The sequence below is a fragment of the Telopea speciosissima genome, chromosome 9, assembly GCF_018873765.1.
Source record: "Telopea speciosissima isolate NSW1024214 ecotype Mountain lineage chromosome 9, Tspe_v1, whole genome shotgun sequence".
NCBI classification, from domain to species: domain Eukaryota; kingdom Viridiplantae; phylum Streptophyta; class Magnoliopsida; order Proteales; family Proteaceae; genus Telopea; species Telopea speciosissima.
The window spans coordinates 53,952,430-53,973,112 of NC_057924.1; the positions used below are offsets into that span (position 1 = coordinate 53,952,430).

General features: G+C 38.7%; 1 protein-coding gene across 5 annotated transcripts in view; it reads right to left on the reverse strand.

Moving 5' to 3' along the window:
- Positions 1–551: 551 nt before the first annotated feature.
- Positions 552–20,683, reverse strand: part of LOC122641143 (mRNA cap guanine-N7 methyltransferase 1-like) — a 32,719-nt gene continuing 12,587 nt past the window's right edge. For all 5 annotated transcript variants that reach the window (XM_043834473.1, XM_043834470.1, XM_043834471.1 and 2 more), the window contains exons 6-14: positions 20,309–20,410; positions 19,879–19,935; positions 13,330–13,468; positions 12,426–12,490; positions 12,282–12,332; positions 10,066–10,128; positions 1,496–1,619; positions 1,198–1,259; positions 552–717 (exon numbers count right to left, since the gene is read on the reverse strand). In XM_043834473.1, coding sequence (XP_043690408.1) covers positions 610–717; positions 1,198–1,259; positions 1,496–1,619; positions 10,066–10,128; positions 12,282–12,332; positions 12,426–12,490; positions 13,330–13,468; positions 19,879–19,935; positions 20,309–20,410 — 771 coding nt within the window. In that variant the 3' untranslated portion in view covers positions 552–609. The remainder of the gene's footprint in view (positions 718–1,197; positions 1,260–1,495; positions 1,620–10,065; positions 10,129–12,281; positions 12,333–12,425; positions 12,491–13,329; positions 13,469–19,878; positions 19,936–20,308; positions 20,411–20,683) is intronic.

The window sequence follows — 20,683 nt, forward strand, 5'->3', positions numbered from 1 at the left end:
CAGCTATCCAAATCAGGATCATATCAGATTGGATTGTATTGCCAGTGGCCGATCCAAACCCCAATCCGGGTCTTTAAATCCTTTGATCAACTACATCAATGCAAAATGTGATATTTTCTTTTTATTTTTGCATTTAATGATAAAAAAAATTTATAAAAAAAAAAACTACAGGCCAAAAAGTCATTGTGTGGCAGTTTACTTCACTTCACTTCCCATCGTGTTGAGGATTACCCTATATAGAAATATGCGTCACGGTTCCATCTAACGCCCGTGTGCAGTTACGGGTAGAGGAGGGGAGTGTTACAGGAAAACCATTCAAATAGGAGGATATGTAGAGAGTTTCAATGGGGGAGGGGGGGCAGTAATATGGGTGGGTGTGTGCAGTTTCATTTTTGTGCTGGCATCATGAAGATCTTTTCTCTAAAAATATAAATAGAAATAACCCAAATGTTAACACATACCAGCGATGATGAGATTTTGCATAACTGAATCCTAAATATGATCCCCTAACCAATCACAGCAGGATTTTTCCCCCCTTTGATTTTCATCAATCAATTTGGCCTATATTTTGCGATGGAGATCTCTGGGACCAAACTTGGCACTTTACTCTCACACCTCGCTGCTACTAATGTACATGATGTCTTCCTTTGAGATCTGCATCTGACCTCTGTTTCCTCTATTATTGTTGCTCCTGCGGTTGCCATCTAGTTGACCCCGCTGAGATTGGTAAAAGAATTTTGAATTTTAGCTCATAAATCCAAAGATCAAAGGAAAAGAAAAAGGAGAGCATACATAGCTTGAGACCTATGAAATTAAATGGTGTTTCTCTGTTCTGGGATCTAACATGCTACAAATCACAACCAATGTGGCAGCTCAAACCTAACCAATGTGGTTAAAACATTCCATCATCGATCAATGCCAAGTAGTACAGTATCCAGATTGTCAAAATAATAGAACATAAAGTGTCAAAATTGATGCCTCATTCATAAAGTCTGGCCTCTACAAAGAGAAACATATGTCCATTGCAATCATTCACAAAGATCTATGATCAAATAATTATGCATTGAAGCAGCAAATTCAAAGATCACAGTTGATTCTAAATACAAAACAATCAAATGCAATAGCAGATGCAAGTTATGGATAAACAAGATGGCATTATCCAACATCCATGACGATAATCTATGGAAATCTTATTACCTTTCTCAAGACAAAAGTCAAATATAAATAAGCAACCTCCCACTCATCCTCCGACAGTGTGCCTGCACATCACAAAGCATGAAAATGGTTAAAATAAAAACATTTATAACTGAGTACTCTTAATCTATCCAGAGTACCAAAACAAAAACGAGGAGGGGTTTGGTAAAAGTTGAACCAGATGGAGAAAATAAATTGTTCAAACCACCACCACCACTACCGGGAACACATGTCTGGACCAAGAAGTGCTTTAGCACGAGAATGAAAGAGCTGCAGAAGAAAAGGGAGTAAATTCACTCACTCTGGTCCTGGTTTCCATCACCCAAGGCACCAAGCCTCCGCATAAGCTCAGCAAATTCCGGTTTTTTCAAGTACTCGTCCACAAATTCATGGGAGTTCTTCACAAAAACAAGCTCCAGGTCATACTGCAAGCCCAAATATGGTTGTCAATTAGGCTGTCTGGTGGGGCAAATTAATGAACAAATTGAAGTGTTTTTATACCAATACAAGCTTCCCCACATCCATCAAACGTTGTTCTTTGAGAACAGGGATGGTGACAGATGAAGTTCACATCAGATTTAACCATTGCTGAACCTAATCCCATTACTTATTGCTCAACTTTAACCCAATCACCACATGTAAACAAAATATATAATAAGGTCACCATAATGAGGGCCCTGGGGCTGTTCCATGATGAACCGCGAAACTAACCAACAGGAGAAGAGGAAGGCAGGGCCCTATTTGATCTGGCCATCGCCATCCCTCTTGGAGTGGTATCATTTGCTCCTCCTTGATACCCTGTAAGATTGTAATCCCATAGCATCATACCTCCCAGCTACCCACCAAACTAAGGAAGAGAAACTAATAAAAAAGACCATCAGATTCAAAGCTCTTCTCCTATACAGGAAAGAACAAAAAGCAACCTGCTCTGATAGGTAAGGCTTATGATGAACAGCGACACTAAACAACATGAGAAGAGGAAGGCAGGGTCCTATTTGATCTGGCCATCGCCATCCCTCTTGGAGTGGTATAATTTGCTTCTTCTCAATACCCTTGTGACAGAATCTAAGTAATAGAAACAGAGATTAAGTAAATAACCCAAAGACTAACCCTGAATACTATTAAACATATTAAGGACCCAAACATCAACCCACGATAGAGGGATGACTCCCCCTATCGTTACAACATAATGTACCCCACGGTACATATAATTAACACTCCCCCTCAAGCTGGAGCATACAAATCAAAAGCTCCAGATTGGAACAACAGGAACAGATATTAAAAGCAGCACCAGTCTTGAATAGCAATTGTAGACGCCCATGAGCATGGAGAGAACTTTATTCAAGAAGCAATATCAACTCAAGCACACCAATCATTAGCAGCATCAGTAGATAATAATCTTCGTGTCAAACAAATCCAATTACCAATGAGTAAAATAGATGGCAGAAAACATGAATCATAGAAGCAAAAACAATATCAAAGACACTCAGGTTAATCTTCTCAAAGATTTAAAAAAAAAAAAAGTAGCATCCATCAGCTACATCATAAGCAGTAAGTAGCAGGTAATAATCTTCCTAAAGAAAGAAGAAAATGCAGCATCCAACAGCACATCATAAGCAGCAAGTAGTAGGTAGTAATCTGCTCAAACAAAGGCAGATATTGAGCCCCAAACAAAGGTCTCAGATAAAAACTCCAACGATATATAGGAGTATAGGTTACTGCGGACGGCAGTATAGGTTAATGCGGACCAGATAGGCAATATAGGTTACTGCAAACCAAATAGGCAAGATAGGTTACTATGGACCAGATAGGCAGTATAGGTTACTGCGGACCAGATAGGCAGTATAGGTTACTGCAAACCAAATAGGCACTATAGGTTACTGCTAACCAGACAAGATTAGAGTGTAGACCAAATAAATATGAATTGTTGTTGAATACCATCTTCACAAATAAAATTGTTATTGAGGACACAAACAAATAAATAATAGTAATCTTCAGACAAAAATAGTATTGAGCTGATGACTTGAGCAAATAAGAGAATAATAATCTTCAATCTCTCCCTCAAGTGTAGCATTACATGTGGAAAAATAATGACCACAAAAAATCAGCATCTCAAAGGATGAGAATCAAAAAAATCTAATAAACAAGAGTAGCGCTACAACAAGATCCCAATAAAATAATCTCCAATTCACCCCATCAAGATATAAATAATTTCCATGCAAGGAAGATCCCAATAATTTTCAAGCTCCCCCTCACGGTAGCCAATACCAAATAGACCAGATATAAATAAATCCGAGCAAAATAGCAATAACCATCAACACTCCATGCAAAGCAAATATGCAAGTCTAATTGCAATTTTTTAAATTCTAGCAACACATATAGGAGCACCTAAGAAAATATACCAAATAATGCAATCAGGGTTCCAAAACCAGCTTGGATAGTCTATGGGTGAAGCAGATCTGAAGACCTACATCCCCAAGAAGAAGAAGAAGAACAAGTAGTTGATGTTTGGTCTTTCATTTTGGAGTCTTTTGATCTTAAATTGAACGGAGTCCAAGCTGGTTCAACTAGTGGTTCAATTTAAGTGAATTTAGCAGATCTCTTTAGTTGCCTTTATTATTCCTTTTTAAGCAATGTAAGTGGGTCCACCCTTCTCCATGGTTCTTAGAGAGGTAGTGTTATGTTTTAGAGTCAGCTAGGGGCTTTCAGGCCCCTAGTTTGATTAGGAGTAATTGGCCTTTAGGACCTTTAATAAAAGCCATCCGTGGGGCTCCTATTTTTCCCATTGAATGTTTAAAAAAATAACTCGAGGCTGCCTCTTGCAACTTTGTCTTCTTCGCGAAGATCTTGTCTTGTGTTTGATCAAGGCTGACGGAATCAGTATTTGATCCGATTGACACCTTGCGGTGGGAAGCCCAGGTGGTTCATTTGGTTCTCTTTTGCATCCCCATTACTACTCTACAGTCAAGCATTCTGATCTCAAGGTTTATGATGTAGCCTAGGTGAAACAACTTAGGACCAGGTTCTGTCTAAGGGTTGGCCGAATGGGCAGATTAGGGTTATTAGGGCAAAATTAGGGTTAGGAGTGGGAGATTGAGTTAGGGTTTTATTGGGTAATGGTCTGTAGGTTTTTAGGAGTCTATTAGTATAGGATCTAACTAGGTTTAAATAAGAAATAGAAATTCAGACTATTAGGGTTAGGGTTTTGGGTTTTAGGAATAAAGAGGATAAAGGGATCTAGGGTTTCTAGAGGGAATCAGGCCAAGAGCTTCTGGCCGAGTGTCACAGAGGTAGGGAATAGGGTTCGGCTGAAGTATGGGATGATTTGGATGGCTGGTTAGGGCTGGGCAGTATTCAGGGTTGTTGGGGTATAATGGAGAAGAGAGGAAATTAGGGTTTAGTTGTTGAGATGAAGGCTGCAGGTTAGGTCGAGTTGAAGGTCTACTGTGAGGGATCTGTGGTTAGAAGTTTAATGAAAACTGGTGGTCAGATTTGTAATAGAAGAACTTCAATGGCAGCAACTCGAAGAGCTTGATTGAAGAAGAAGAAGAAGAACCTCCCAATCTACGAGATGCAAGGAGTCGCTGGATTTCGCCAACCCTAGCCCTTGATATAACTCACAAGGGGTCTTGATATGACACACAAGACAGAGAAGCACAAATAGATCATGGAAGAAGAAGAAGAAACAAAATTTCAAAACATAATAGGTGGGGAGCCTCCACGATTCTACTATTTATAATAATAAAGGGGGGCCAAAAGGCCTTACAAATAATCAATCTAAAGCAGTCCTAATCAGATTAGGAGTTGGGATTCCTAATCTGAATCCTAATTATAAAACATAAAATAGACTTATACTCTAAATAGGAGTATAAGTGTAAACAACTAAAACAAATAAAATAAAATACTAATCCCTCTAAAATCGTGGAGGGGAACTAAGAAAATAAATATAAAAAGACTGTTTTAACCCTATCATATGAAAAGTAAAAAGGCTCCAACGAAAAATCAAAGAACAGTCAATTAAATCATGGTTTCAGCTTCTGCATCAACTCTCCCCGACTTAGAAACATTCATCTCCGATGAAAGGGTGAAATCCATGCAACGCTTTGGCAACTTGGGGCTGAACTTGTTGACTTTATGAATGGGGGTCCACGTACCATGCTTGTGTGAAGAAACTCGTCCACGAACCTTGTGATGAGGAGGAGGAAGTAACATGTGGGCAGCAGCTTCAACACTTCCCTGGCAGAATTCTGTTGAAGTTATAACAGTGGGAATATGGTCTTCAAGTCATGGGGCCTTCTCTTCGAAGAACCAAGGGGGCATCACGAAATCAATGTGTTCAACCTCCATAGGGTCTTCAATATTTATAACCTTCTCATTCAGCCCCACCTCTTCAAGAACAGCAACTTGCTTGATACTGTCTCCCTGTGAAATGTTCCCAATTACCTAATCACAATCAACCGCATCATCCATGAGAACTGGAGCAATTGTATGGACACCTTGAGCACCACCATCTAGATCTTCAAGGTGACGGTCTAAGTCTTCATCACTATCAAGGGGTAGTGCATATATGCCATGCTCATCGTGCTCTTCAAAGGTTTCCTTTGCCTTGGCAGCCACATTAACAGGTCTGTGCTTTTGTGGGCAATCTTTGGCATAGTGCCCAAGTTCATTGCAATGGAAACACTTGTGGGGTTCCTTGCTGTCCATGGGAGCTTTATCTTTATGATTAGCAAGTGGAGAACGGGAAGAACTACCAGCGGAGTAGCCTGATCGAGTAGGACCAGCAGTAGAATTTCCAGTTCGATTGTGACTAGTGGTAGTAGACTTGAATGCTGAAAAAGTTTGACAGTACCCTCAGTGGAAGAATCAAATCCTCTATTCCCAACCAATAATTCTTCAGCCTTCAATGCCTTCTCAAAACAGTCCTTGAAGTCCAGAACATCAACAACTCCAATAGCTCTAATAATATCAGATCTCAATCCCAACCGGAATCGGGACAACATCTGAGTTGCACTTTCTATTGTGTCAGTGCGAGATGAGAGAGAGTCAAACTTTTGCATGTACTCGGATACAATCATGTTCCCTTGACGAAAGGAGTTGAATTGATCTTGCATCTGAGTGGTGTAGTGTCTTGGTAAGTACTTCTCTTTCAAATCATACTTCATATCCTCCCAGTTGGTAGGTGCTTTACCTTCACGTTCCATGTCCCACTCTGCCTTGCACCACCATTCTCGAGCAGAGCCGATTAGTTTAGTGTGTGCCAGTCTCATCTTTCGGTCTTCAGGCAAATCATACCAGTCAAAGTAATCATCTAGGGCAGCAAACCAGTCATAGAATTTTTGTGGATCACCATGCCCATCATACTCTTTCAATTCTAGCTTGATCTTCTGTGTATCGAACCGCCGGTTAGTAGCTTCATCTCCAGTGAAGTAGGACCTCAAATATTCCTCAAAGTTAGGCCTTCGAGGTGATTCAGTGGTTCTGTCCCTATCTTCTCTGTCATATCTACGTCGATCCCTGTAGTCTCTGTCATGTCTAGAATGGTCTCTGTGGTTCCTGTGATGTCGGGGATAATCTCTGTGATTGTCATCCCTTCCCAGAGTTCCATGTACTTCAGAACGTACTTGGAGTCTATCCTCCTCTACGTATAGAGGGTTATTTACAATAGGCACAGCTTGCCTTTGTTCCATGGCTGTCATTCGATCACCAAGAGCTTGCTGGTCTGTGGAGATCTTCTGCAGCATAGTCATGATTGCAGCAAGGGACTCAGGTTGGGGTGGTCGTGTGGGATCCACAGCAGGGCTGCCATGTTCAGTCATGGCTCTGATACCAATTTGATGTAGCCTAGGTGAAACAACTTCCACTTAGGACCAGGTTCTGTCTAAGGGTTGGCCGAATGGGCAGATTAGGGTTATTAGGGCAAAATTAGGGTTAGGAGTGGGAGATTGAGTTAGGGTTTTATTGGGTAATGGTCTGCAGGGTTTTAGGAGTCTATTAGTATAGGATCTAACTAGGTTTAAATAAGAAATAGAAATTCAGAATATTAGGGTTAGGGTTTTGGGTTTTAGGAATAAAGAGGATAAAGGGATCTAGGGTTTCTAGAGGGAATCAGGCCAAGAGCTTCTGGCCGAGTGTCACAGAGGTAGGGAATAGGGTTCAGCTGAAGTATGGGATGATTTGGATGGCTGGTTAGGGCTGGGCAGTATTTAGGGTTGTTGGGGTATAATTGAGAAGAGAGGAAATTAGGGTTTAGTTGTTGAGATGAAGGCTGCAGGTTAGGTCGAGTTGAAGGTCTGCTGTGAGGGATCTGTGGTTAGAAGTTTAATGAAAACTGGTGGTCAGATTTGTAATAGAAGAACTTCAATGGCAGCAACTCGAAGAGCTTGATTGAAGAAGAAGAAGAAGAACCTCCCGATCTACGAGATGCAAGGAGTCGTTGGATTTCTCCAACCCTAGCCCTTGTTATAACTCACAAGGGGTCTCGATATGACACACAAGACAGAGAAGCAGCAGCAGTCATGGCGGCAGCAGCCACAAAATTTCAAAACATAATAGGTGGGGGAGCCTCCCACGATTCTACTATTTATAATAATAAAGGGGGGCCAAAAGGCCTTACAAATAATCAATCTAAAGCAGTCCTAATCAGATTAGGAGTTGGGATTCCTAATCTGAATCCTAATTATAAAACATAAAATACACTTATACTCTAAATAGGAGTATAAGTGTAAACAACTAAAAGAAATAAAATAAAATACTAATCCCTCTAAAATCGTGGAGGGGAACTAAGAAAATAAATATAAAAAGACTGTTTTAACCCTATCATAAGAAAAGTAAAAACGCTCCAACGAAAATCAAAGAACAGTCAATTAAATCATGGTTTCAGCTTCCGCATCAGTTTATTCATCACCAACAAGTAAGTCCTAATCCCCAAACCCTAGTTCCCCTCTTTCCCCTTTCTTTTCCCAAGTTCTACATTCATCCCAGCCCAAACCAGCCGTGGGAATCATCCCCTATTTTGATCGAGTATTCCCGTCCCATTGGAGAACTAGATCCAATTTGTGGCTGGTTCTGACCAGACGAACCCTAGAAACCCCACTTTCTCTCTTCTAAACTCTAACCCTAATTTCCCTCTATTTCCCAATTCCTTGCCACCAATTCTGTCCACACCCTGGTTTGCTGAATTCAGTTTACTACATCACTGAAATTAGTAAATCAAAACTTAATATTAACCTTAACCTCCATACCTTAAACCCCATAAAACCCTAACCCTAAATTAGTCATTTTCCCTGGTTTTAAACCCTAAACTGAATCTATCTTTTGGTAAAGATCTTGTTTTGGTTCCTAGTTTGCGAAATTCAAATCTAGGACTACATTAATGGGTCCACCCAATCAATAAGACTCCAGGTATTAGAAGGCAATAACAGTTTGGTAGTTAGCCAGAATTTTAAAAGAGGCTATTGGTAAATAAAGGAGAAGGAATGACAATACTGTAAATAGCTCAAAGTTAAAGAGGATGGCATGGCTGTAATTTAATGGAAATTCAAATATAAACACAAACAAAGACCAAAGGTACAATTGGAAGATAGGATAAAATATGGACATTATGGGATAAGAAAAGAGATGGGGGGGGGGAAAAAGGGAAACTCAAATAATTAAAAAAAAATGAAAGACTAAAAAGAAGGTAGCATGAGGGAATAGTTATCTTCCTTCTTGAAACCAGAGAAAGAGACCAATGCGGTAACCAACTCCATCATCTCCTCGAGACAAAACCAGGGGGCAAACAGTGGCAGTCGAGAGAGGGGTTGTCGAGGAGGAAACCAGAGGAAGGAACCAATGGTTTTCCAGGCCAGCAGCAGATTCTGGTCAGCAGTTAATTGGTTTCACGAAAGAAGAAGAGATCAGCAACAAACCCATATGCAATCAGAAGCATACAATCAGATAGCACACCCCTTGATTACGACTATCGAAATCCCCAAATCTGAGAAGTTGTCTCATCAATGGCTTGCTTCGAACCGACAGAGTTCAATCTACCCTTATCAGGACCTGTGAGTTATACGCACAGTGACACCTGGTGAAGATGTGGCTTAGAGCTCAACAAGAAGGGTGTCTATTGCAGTACAGAATAATGTGGCGCTGAAGGATGCAATGGCAGAGGTTCACGGCAATGGATCTCTGCAACTCTTTTTTTTTTTTTTTAAATAAGAACAAACGAGAGCAAACCAAAACCAGACCAAAGAACAAACAAAGAGCAGGTAAGATTTTTTTTTTTTTCTTTGCACCAGCAGTAATCAAACACGGGATACCCTTTTTTTTTCTTTTTCTTCTTCTTCTTCATCGCTCTGATACCATGTGACAGAATCTAAGCAATAGAAACAGAGAATAGAAGAGATGGGAGAGAAAGGGGGACTCTGTAGAGGACAGAAGTCAATAATCTAGCTGTCCCCCACCCCCCAAGCCTTTATTTATAATCAAGAGAGTACAATAGTAGACTCCTATTTGTAATAGGAATCAGAAATAAAATAAGTAAATAACCCAAAGAGTGACCCTAATTACTCCTAAACATATTAGGAACCTAAACATCAACCCACGATGGAGGGAAGACTCCCCTATCATGTTAAAACATAATGTACCCCACGGTACATATAATTAACAACCCTGTAAGATCGTAATCCCACAGCATCATAGCCCCCATCTACCCACCAAACTAGGGAAGAGATGCTAATAAAAAAGACCATCAGTATTCAAAGCTCTTCTCCTATACAGGAAAGAACAAAAAGCAACCAGCTCTGATAGGTAAGGCTTATGGCCGATACACTGTATTACTGGAATCCCCTGAAAGTTCAATAGAATAATGTCAAACAAAATTCAAACCTCCTCTGCCAATGATTTGAAGACATTGAAAGGAACAATCCATTCCGGACAATCAACAGCATCCTGCAACATGAATTCAAATGATCTTAAGAACAATAATTGAAAAAATTAAATAACCCCAATTGATGAGAACATTTATGTGTGAAATCTTAGGGCATAAAGCATATATTTTACCATATTGGACAGAGTTACTCGGTGCTTTCTTGTGCTTTTCAAGTTTTAGGTGAATTCTTGTGAAAATGGAGGAGATGATGCTAAGGAAATGTTTTTAAGCTGTTTAAAGGTGTTAATGGCTTGGATGCGTAGCCCATCGAGTCAGCTTCGCAACGGTTTAAACGGCACGTGATTCCGAGTTGAAACGAAGAAGTTACGGCCGTTTCCGTAACGAAGCATGAAAATGGTCTATAAGGGTTTATTTGTAATTATTGACAGTCGGCTGGGGACAAAGTGAAGCGAAAGTTCAGATTGCAGGGGCCTTAACACAATTATTAGAAGTTATATTTCTTGTACCCGAAAGATTCCATTTGGAGGGCTCTGGACAGTCCAACTTCAACTTGAGATATCTTGGGCTCCCGAACTCCAAATTGGACGAAATTTGGGTCTATTTTGGGTGATTTTTCGCAAGGAACACAATGGTGAGGCCTATATAAGCACCCCATGCTCCACGTTTCCTGAAGGACAGAATGGGTATTTTATTTATTCTTAAAGGAATCCTAGTCATCACCCTTTCTCTCTCCTCCAACTTCTCAAGGGCACTTATGGAATTCTACTTGGGATAGACTTATTTTGAAAGATATTCTCTCACCTATGGAAAGTTGAAAAATCAAAGATGCTTTGATTTTATTGTTTGGAGAAGATATCTACAAAGAAAAGGAAGCACTTGTTAGAATTGGAAGTTTACTTTTCTAGAAATAGAAGGTCTATGTAAACAATATTCTTTTCTTCTTCTTTCTATTTTTTTCTTTTTTCTTAGGATTCAAGGCATTGTAAAAGAGGAAGGAGAAGAGAATATTCTCTTTTCTTAGGGAATATTTCTCCTACACTTCCCTCTTCTCCCTTCTCTTCCCTTCCCCTATAAATACCCCTTGCCCTTTGGGTTGTAAGAAGTCAGTTTTTTTTAGTTTAGTTTTTAGTTAGTTTCTAGTTCAATTTTAATTCAGTTTTTTGTGTAATTTTGAGTTCATTCACTTAGTAAAATTTTTTTTCTTCTTCTCCTTCTAAGTTATGATTTTTGGCCTTTCTAAGTTCTAGTTTGCTTTTTGATTTTCATTTAATGGTTGTAATAGGTTTAATTTATGCTTTAATTTCAATTTAAGTCTTCAATTGGGTTGTAATTTCTTAATTCTAGTTTAGGTTTTAAGCCTTCTAGTTTAAATTCTTAAGTTGATGACAAGACTTGAAGATTTAGAAGAGGAGGCCATGGTAAGTTTATGCAAGTATTCAAGCTTTTCAATTACATTCATGCTGCAAGCACATCTAGGTTTTACTATCTAAACTCTCAATCTCATTCTCCCTTTCCTCTATCTCTCTCTATCTTCTTCTTCTTCTCCCTCTATTTCTTTTATTTTTGTTATATTGTTGTGGTATGTGGATGCACTTTTATTCCCTTATTTCTTTTTATGTGATTATGAAGTGTGGCTGCGTTTTTGTTATTCCTTTCAATTCGCTTTAGTTTGATAGGTTAGATGCTCATGTGTTAGGACGCCAATTTAATCCCTTAATTTTGTTAGATGCTTATGAGTTAGGATGCATTAATTTTCATTAATTTAATTAGTTTAATTTAACACTTTAATTTGGTTCACTTTGCATGCATTACTTTTAAGTTAGTTAAATAGAGTGGCGTATATCTCCTCGTGTTCGACCCGTAGCTACGATTGACCCGTACGCTTGCGGTATTATTGTAACTCAAACACCAATCAAAGTTTGAAAGGTCAAAAAAGATAAGAAAAAAATTTAATCATGTGATATTTAAAAACAGTAATCATAAATGAATAAACTCCAAAGTACCGGACAAAATATGGCAAATTTTTCAGGCATTCAAATGCAAAGGATTTAACTAACCATCAAGGCTGTTGTATGGCAGAGATGTAAAGTCAATATAATCACTTCCAAAAACAAGATATTTAAGGAACATTTTACGGAGCAAATTCATGTCTGCAACAAACCCAAGTCTAGTAGGAGTTTGGAGAAAAATTACTTGATAAGATAGACTGTACCTCTAAGTGGAATGTGTACTTGATACCAAAGGGGCTAGAAGCTTTAAATTTCTGAGCCACACAAACATTTGAAATAAGCAAGGAACCTAAAACTAACATATCCAATATCATATCATGGCAACCTGACAACAAAAGAGAACTCACCTTTTGAGCATATTCATCTTCAAAGCGAATCCAGTATACGCTGTTCCCAAATGCAAGCCCTTCCACTGCAGATACAAGATGGAAAAATCATTTGCTGTTAAGAATGATAAAAAATAGTATCATTCCCAACAGTCAACTTTAGGTAAATTAGAAAATATTGACTAATTCACATGACAAGGATGAAATCAAACAGATAGAAGAACATTTGAAGGGACCCAAACAGTACACTAATATTTGAACCATTCTGAAAATAAATCGAGCTTGATCTGATATGACAAATTTTTTAAGGATTGGATCCTCTAATAATGCAGTAGTAACAGATAAATCTCTATCCTAGTAATTTTCAGTAACATCTAACATCACTAACTAGTACAATTTTATTATTTTTTTTTTAAAATTACAGTTGCCATTAAGTTCATTAAAAAAATTAATCATGGATAACATCAATAGCTTTTATTTACTCTCCTCCAATTAGAGAATCTTTCCTTCAAGTTCTTATGATATTAAAAATATGAATACATAAAGACCAAAGAAAAATCAATAAAAACAGAATTTAACTCAATAGTTTGCCAACAGCTATTCCTTAGTCAAGGCTCTTTCCCCTAACTAAAAATAAGATAAGGAAAAAAAAAGTTTAGAATTATAGAACCAAAAAAGTATCTGTGCCAGAAAGAAAGTATAACACAAGATGCTCCAATAAAAAGACTTGAAAAAAAAATCTCATGTAAGGAAAAAGAACTCCATTCAGGCAGCATCACTGAGGGACCCAAATTAGAGAAATAAAAAAGAGCTATGTCTCATGTTGTCGATGAACAAAGAACATTTCTCTCAGCAACCTCAATGAAAAACAAACGAAAAGCAACCACACACTAGTAGGGAAGTGCTATGGTCCAAATCAGATTACCTTCCCTAAGCTTTTTTATGATAACATTTGCATCTGGCATTGTTCCAATGAAGACGCCACCTGGACGCAGTAATGTTGATACATTGGCCAATGCTCGTCGTGCACGTACCTCTGTAGACCATGAGTAGTGCGTGGCAAACTGCAAAAATTTCATATTTGATGCTTTGATTATTTAGAGTATATAGTTACAGACAATTAAAGCAACCCCAGGAGAATAAGTTGTGACAAATTGCACCAAGTAAACAGTATAAACCACGTTCTGCCATCAAGAAGAAGACTTAGTCAAGTTAGTTTCCAATGGGATAAAGTTATCATTCAATTATTATATAATTTCCAACTCTAACCTTAATAATTTTAGGTTATGGATTTTCTATCGGGAATCTTGCAGAATTCCAAATGCGATTGCAACGCAACTAACAAAGTGGGCTTAAGCAAGCGCTTGGGCTGAATTACGTCTAAGCCAGGTGAACTACCGTTTTTAATGAGAGTGAGACCCACTCAAGTCCCCTGAGTTCAACCACTGAAGCCAAGCATTCAAAACTCAGTCTAGCACACTAACAACTACAGTTTTATCTATTTGTGAAGCATAAACTGTTGTAGCTCAATCATATTCTGATGAAAATTAATTGGGGAGAATGATGACTTATGTCCCTAGGGATCACAGCCAAGTTCTATTTATAATAAAAGAGAAAAGAACAAAATTACAAGTATACCCTTATGGCAGAACACACCTACGAGAATACTCAAAATCCCCAAATTACAATACTCCCCTCAAGTTGGTGCATAATATGCCCAACTTGCACAAAATAGAATGGAGCACCTTCCCACTAAGCCCTTTAGTGAAGACATCGGCCAATTGATCACCAAATTGAACAAATGGGATAACATATAACACCTTGATCCAGTTTCTCCTTGATGAAATGGCGGTCTATCTCCACATGCTCAACAGGATTGTGGGCAATACTAATAGCATATTTGCTATCACAGTACAGTGTTATGGGAGAATTGGAACTAACACCAAGGTCATGAAAAAGACCCTTGAGCCACAACAACTCACATATGTTGTGTGCCATAGCACGGAATTCAGCCTCTACACTAGACCGAGCAACCACAGCTTGCTTCTTACTCTGCCAAGTCACAAGCTTACCTCCTACAAAGGTACAATAACCAGATATGGACCTTCGATCATGAGGAGAGCCTGGCCAATCGGCATCAGTGAAGGCTTCTATACGCATGTGAATATGAGGAGAGAAAAGAAACCCTTTTCCTGGAGCTGACTTCAGGTACCTTAGAATATGATACACAGCATCCAAGGGGGTTGAGTATGGGTCATGCATATACTGACTCACCAGACTCACAGCATGAGCAATGTCTGGTCGAGTATGGGAGAGATATATCAACCTTCCCACCAATCGTTGATAGCCTCCTTTGTCAACTAGCTCACCATCTTTGCCTTTCAGAGTATCAACAGGGCGACAACCAAGCATCCCAGTCTCGGATAGGAGATCCAAGGTATACTTCCTTTGAGAGAGAAAGATTCATTTAGAAGAAGGAGCAACTTCAATCCCAAGGAAGCACCACAATTACCCAAAATCTTTATCTTAAACTCTTGTCCCAAATATTTTTTCAATTTAGCTATTTCAACTAAGTCACTTCCAATAAGGACGATGTCATCAACATAAACAATGAGAATAGTAATGAGATCACCAAACCACTTAATGAACAAGGAGTGATCAGCATTACTTTGAGTGTACCCAGTGGTAACCATAGCCTTATGAAAACACCCAAACCAGGCTCTAGGGTATTGCTTTAGCCCATACAAAGCACGCTTCAGTTTGCACACTTTCCCTTGAGTTTCCTTACTTGAGAATCTTTAAGGAAATTCCATATATACCCTCTTCAAGTTCGCCATGGAGGAAAGCATTTTTAACATCAAGTTGAAACAGTTCCCACCCAAATTAACGGCACATGAAAGGATAACTTGAACGGTGTTCAATTCTGCAACAGGTGCAAATGTTTCCTATTAGTCAATCACATACGTTTGGGTGAACCCCTTTGCAACCAGCCTGGCTTTATATCGATCCACTGTTCCATCAGCTTTTTGTTTCACTGTATACTCATTTGCAGCCCAAGGGTCTCTTGCCTGGAAGAAGAGAGACAAGATCCCATGTATCATTTTTTCCAAGGGCTCTCATCACCTCTATCTAGCCTTTTTCCATCTCGAATCTGCCATTGCATCCTGCCAAGATTGAGGAATAGAAATAGACAACAAGGAAGACACCACTGCACGATAAGGAGAGAGGGAATCATAAGACACAACATGAGAAATAGGATGTTTTTATAACTCCTTTTCCCTTTATGAACATCAATAGGAAAATTCAAAGAGTCATCACTAGGAGGAGGAAGAATACCAGGTTCAAATGAGATGATGGGCGACTTGGGTTTGAGGAGAGCGGTTTACCAGGTAGAACAGCAATAGCGGTAATATCTGCTGAATCTTTACGAGATCAAGAGCGAGTGAACACATGCAAAGGGCCATGGGCTTTATATTTTTTGATTAACTATTATAATGGGCCAAATCTATAAGCCCAAATATTTGGGATTTAAGTCCTATACGGGATTAAGTAGTTAGTTTCTATTTTTTTCATGTTCTAGAATAGCTTCTATTTTGAAGAGAGACTTACGTTGTCAGGGATTCTCCCTACTATACATAGGGGTTTCCTATTTTGCTTGTTTCCCTTAAGTTATAAATAAAGAGTAAGGGATCATACCCACTACCATTTGATATGAGAAAATAATTTAGCTTTAATGTTGTGTGATTTGTGAGAGACAGAGCATGGTTTTGTGGGGTTATTTTACCAATCTAATTATTCTATTGTGAGATATTTTACCATTTTAGCATCTGTTAAAGCCCTGTGATTCTGGTCATTATTGGAATCCCTATGATGTAGCTCTACATAGGAGAAGGATCCTATTAGAGGCCAAGCAACAAGATCTCAAAGGGGGCTGCTGGTTCGAATGGGCAGAATTAGGGTTTTAAGTCAATTTCTAGGGTTAGGTTTATGAATATGGAGATGAATCTTATAGGGTATTGATGGGCAGGTCTAGGAGAAGCTATTAATGTAGGTTTGAACAAGATTTGAATAAAAAATTCAAATTCCAGAATTTTAGGGTTAGGGTTTCGGGTTTTGGGTTTTAGAAATTAGGTCAAATTTAGGGTTTTAAGTGGGATGTAAGGGTTGGGCTTGGGGTTGAGTTTTCTAAACAGGGAGGGGAAGGTTCAATCCAAATATGGGCTGGTTTTGATGGTTAAATCAGGCTGTGGGGATTTTAGGGCTTTTAGGGCTTTAATGGAGGTGAGGGGATTTAGGGTTTTGAAAGACAAATAGGGGCAGCAGCTTCGGTCGAGTATAGGGGGTGTTAAGGAGAGGCTGTGGTTTGAATTTGAAGTAATTCTAATGGTTAAATATGGCTAGGCAGCAAGATCTAGGGTTTAATGGAGTTAGGGTTTATGGGATTCAAACCAAAAATAAAGGGGGTCGATTGGGGGAAAGGATTAGAGGGTTAGAGAAGAAATTGGGTGTCTAACTTACTGGAGATTCCACTGGCCGCAAGCTTTGACTAGTTGAAGGATAGAACCACCTTCAGCTAAGCATCCTCCCGGCCGTCATGGCGCAAGGAGTCACAGGAGATCCACCTGCCCTTCTTCCTTCATAGAACCACAAGGCAAACACTCCAAGGAGCAACAGCAGCAGCAATCGGCAGCAGCAAATTCTATTTTTTTTTAATTCAAATAATATATGGGGGAGCCTCTCACGATTTGACTATTTATAACATAGGCTAACAGCCAAAACCTAGTACAACCATAGTTTAAGATCTCGCGATATATCGGTATCTCGGGCTTGTTGAGATGGCCAAAATATGGTATTTTTTCTGCCATATTTCGGCAGTCCATCTCGGTGGGGTTTTGGCCATATTAAGGCCTGATACTCCATGCACATCCTTATTTAAGTTAAATAAACACATTTACACCTTCATATTGCAAAAAAATGAACTCAAAGTGAGGTTTTGGGTATGCACCCTTGATTGACAGCATACGGTCGCCGACCCTGATGCATAAATAGTTAAATACACATTGTTTAAGTACTAAAAGACACAATAAGAAATTTAAACAAAGTAATGAAACAAAAATAAAGTCAAATGTAGCCTTTAATTTAAACTTTAAAGTTTAAACTCATAAAGTCATAAGTTCATAAGTCATAACTCATAAACTCCATAATAGTCAATATTTCAATACTCAATACACAAAGTATTTCTATGAAATTTATCGAAATATGTACTCAATACATAGTATTTCTACGAAATATCCCGAAATATACCGAAATTTCTACGAAATTTGAACTTTTTTCATTTCGGAAGCCCATCTCGTCTCGGTAGTGTCGAAATTTGCCGAAATATCGCCAGCAATATATCGCGAAATTTTGAACCATGAGTACAACTTAAAACAGTAAAAAGACCTATTTAACCCTACTAACTTAAGTTAAAAGACATCTAACTAAATAACTTAAATTGACCCAATTGAACCAATTGGATGCAACCAATTTTAAACCGGCTCAATTAAAAACATAAAAGTAAGACTAAGTATTGGGTAATCCCATATGCAACCTATATAACCCTATTCCAGGCCTATTACATAGAAAACCTTTGCGATCAAAGGCCCAACATATATATATCCCAACCCTAGACTTATTCCTAATAAAAGAAGCCCAGTTTGGTGATAGTTCTGCATCACCCTATTTTACCTTTGTGTGACCTAGGCTTCTACATTAGATCTGGTCAAGAAGTGGTTGAGATTATTATGTTGAGAACAGAAAGATGGGCTTCTACCATGAAAGCTTCAGAGGGATCTCCATTATCCATTGACCATTTCCTTAATTACTGGAATCTAGTGTCGAGCATAGATCCTATGAAAGTTCAGCACGTGTTGGTCCCTCCCACAAATATTAATGTTGATGGCACTAATGGCAGTTATTTAGGTAATCATAGGCCTGGCTGGTATTTGGAGGCATCTTAACAAGACATGAAGGGACACTTTCATTGGGGTTTTATTATCCCACTGATAGAACCCACTCAGTCTCTGCGGAGCTCAAACTGAGTATTAAGGACTGGAAATTTCTTCAGTTAATGAATGGATAGACAACGTTGTTGAGGTGACTCAAAGATGGTCATTGGCTTGTTCAATCTTCTGGGCTCTGGAGATATTGGCATTGTATTAGAAAAACAAAATTTTTAAGCTCTAAAGGAAAATTTACTTTTCTTGTAGCTTGAGATCTGCCAATGCTCCTGCTGAAAAAATGTTTAGAAAAGGGGTCAACAGGCAGTCTGTTGACTAGGATCCCTATTCTGCAGATTAGTTCTGTGTGCGGGCCTTACAGGCTTAGACCTCTTCTTGTTGTTGCAATCTTATTTGTGTTTTCTGTTGCTATTGATCTTCAGTTTTTATTGTTCTTCCTCTTTTGCATGTTATCTATAAAAAGAAATTAATGATGAAAATAGCTGGCTGCATGGTTCAAGATCTCGGCGAGATCTCACTGAAGTCTCGGTTTCGTAGAAACTCAAGACGAGATGCCTTGCGATACGTCTCGAGCTATTTCTCAGTTTCAACCTTATTAAAGCTTATAAAATACCATAACTCGACGAGATCTCGCCTGTCTCGTCTCTGTGAAGGGAAACTCCATCTTTGGGTGATATTTTTCATTTCTTTTGGCAAATCACACCTCCAACACCTAATCGAAGCATGATTCATTGAAGATTGAAGCTGTTAATCTCCTCCAAGCTGCATCTCAACTCTCAAGAACCTAAGGTAACTATTCATCTCAAAAACTATATTTTTCATAGAAACATGAACTAACCTTGTTTGTGTAGAATAACCTAGGATAGACCTCACGCACGCCGTAGATTACCAACTTAGGGTCCGTAGTCAAAGTACCATTTTGGATTTGAATTTGTAAAAACTAATGGTTCCACTGTGTTTAGAAGGCCTAAAATAGGGGGAATGTCAAGTTGCAGCCCCTATCTTGGCCAAACAACCACTGAAAGCTAGCATCGAGTTCAATAAAATAAATAAATCATCTCGGCGAGATCTCGGTTTCGTGGGCTGGCGAAACCAGTACCGAAACCGAGATCTAAAACCTTGGCTGGCTGGTCCTTCTCCACTTCATTGATATTTTCTTCCTTTGAACAAGCAAAGAATAATAGAAGCTATGTACTTCATAGTTCATAGTTATTAGCACCAAAGTTCAAATGGGTATTATAGTTTACCATCCTAAATGAAGCTTTAAGTCATCAAAGATAAGATATAAAAAGAAAGCACAAGACCACAAAGAGATAGAAACAGTTACACTCTCAATAACTCAATAACTGACAAATCTACCAACCCCCCTTCCCCCCCCCCCCCAAAAAAAAAAGGGTGTTAATCCTCATTCAGAAATTAACAACATAAGCACTAGCTCAAAATCAAGATAGACCGCTAAAATTTTTTCCTTTTACCTGACAGCTGCATATATCAAATGGGGCATCATCTTCAAGAACTTTATCCAAGCGTACCTGAAATCCATCAACACAAAGTGGATCTTGCAATTACCAAACTGGTCCATCATAATTACGTATAAATAATACTCCAGTATGAGCCAAAAAGGTACTTGCAAGGTCAGACAGCTTAAAGGCAATTCTAACCTAATCATTCCAAAGCCATTAAGTACAATAACACACTGTATCTAGTATCTGCAAATGTGAAAGAAATTTTGTTGGTTGTCATTTAAATCAAGTTATGAAAACATAGGAATATAGGATAGACTGACAAGTAAAAAACATAGGCACTCTAAATTCCAATTTAAAACTGTATTGTTCGATTGCACCATAGTTAAGATGACTTGATTTAAAACCAAAAGAGGCAAAGGCAACAGATAATAGCAGTTACCTCGAAACAATCTCCGCAGATAAGCCGTGCTGGGAATGTAAACTTTTTGCGATGTTGGTGGTGGTCTGCATCACCATTATAGCGTGTGCGACAGTCTTCTATCTAGCTCAGAATTGTTTTAAGAAAAAGAACAGGTCACTTACAATAGAAAACATCTAACAGCAGAAACAGAAAAGTATAATGGTGATCAAAGATCTGACATCACAATGTAGCATATATTACATGGCAACCAATAAGATTTTCAAGACTCGGGGCATTGTGCCAAACTAACTGATTGCGAAATAATAGCATAATTTTGTACAGAACAAAACAAAATACTTTTATTTTTATCAGTGAAACTGGCAATGGAAGAATCCTTTTAACCAACCCAGGGTA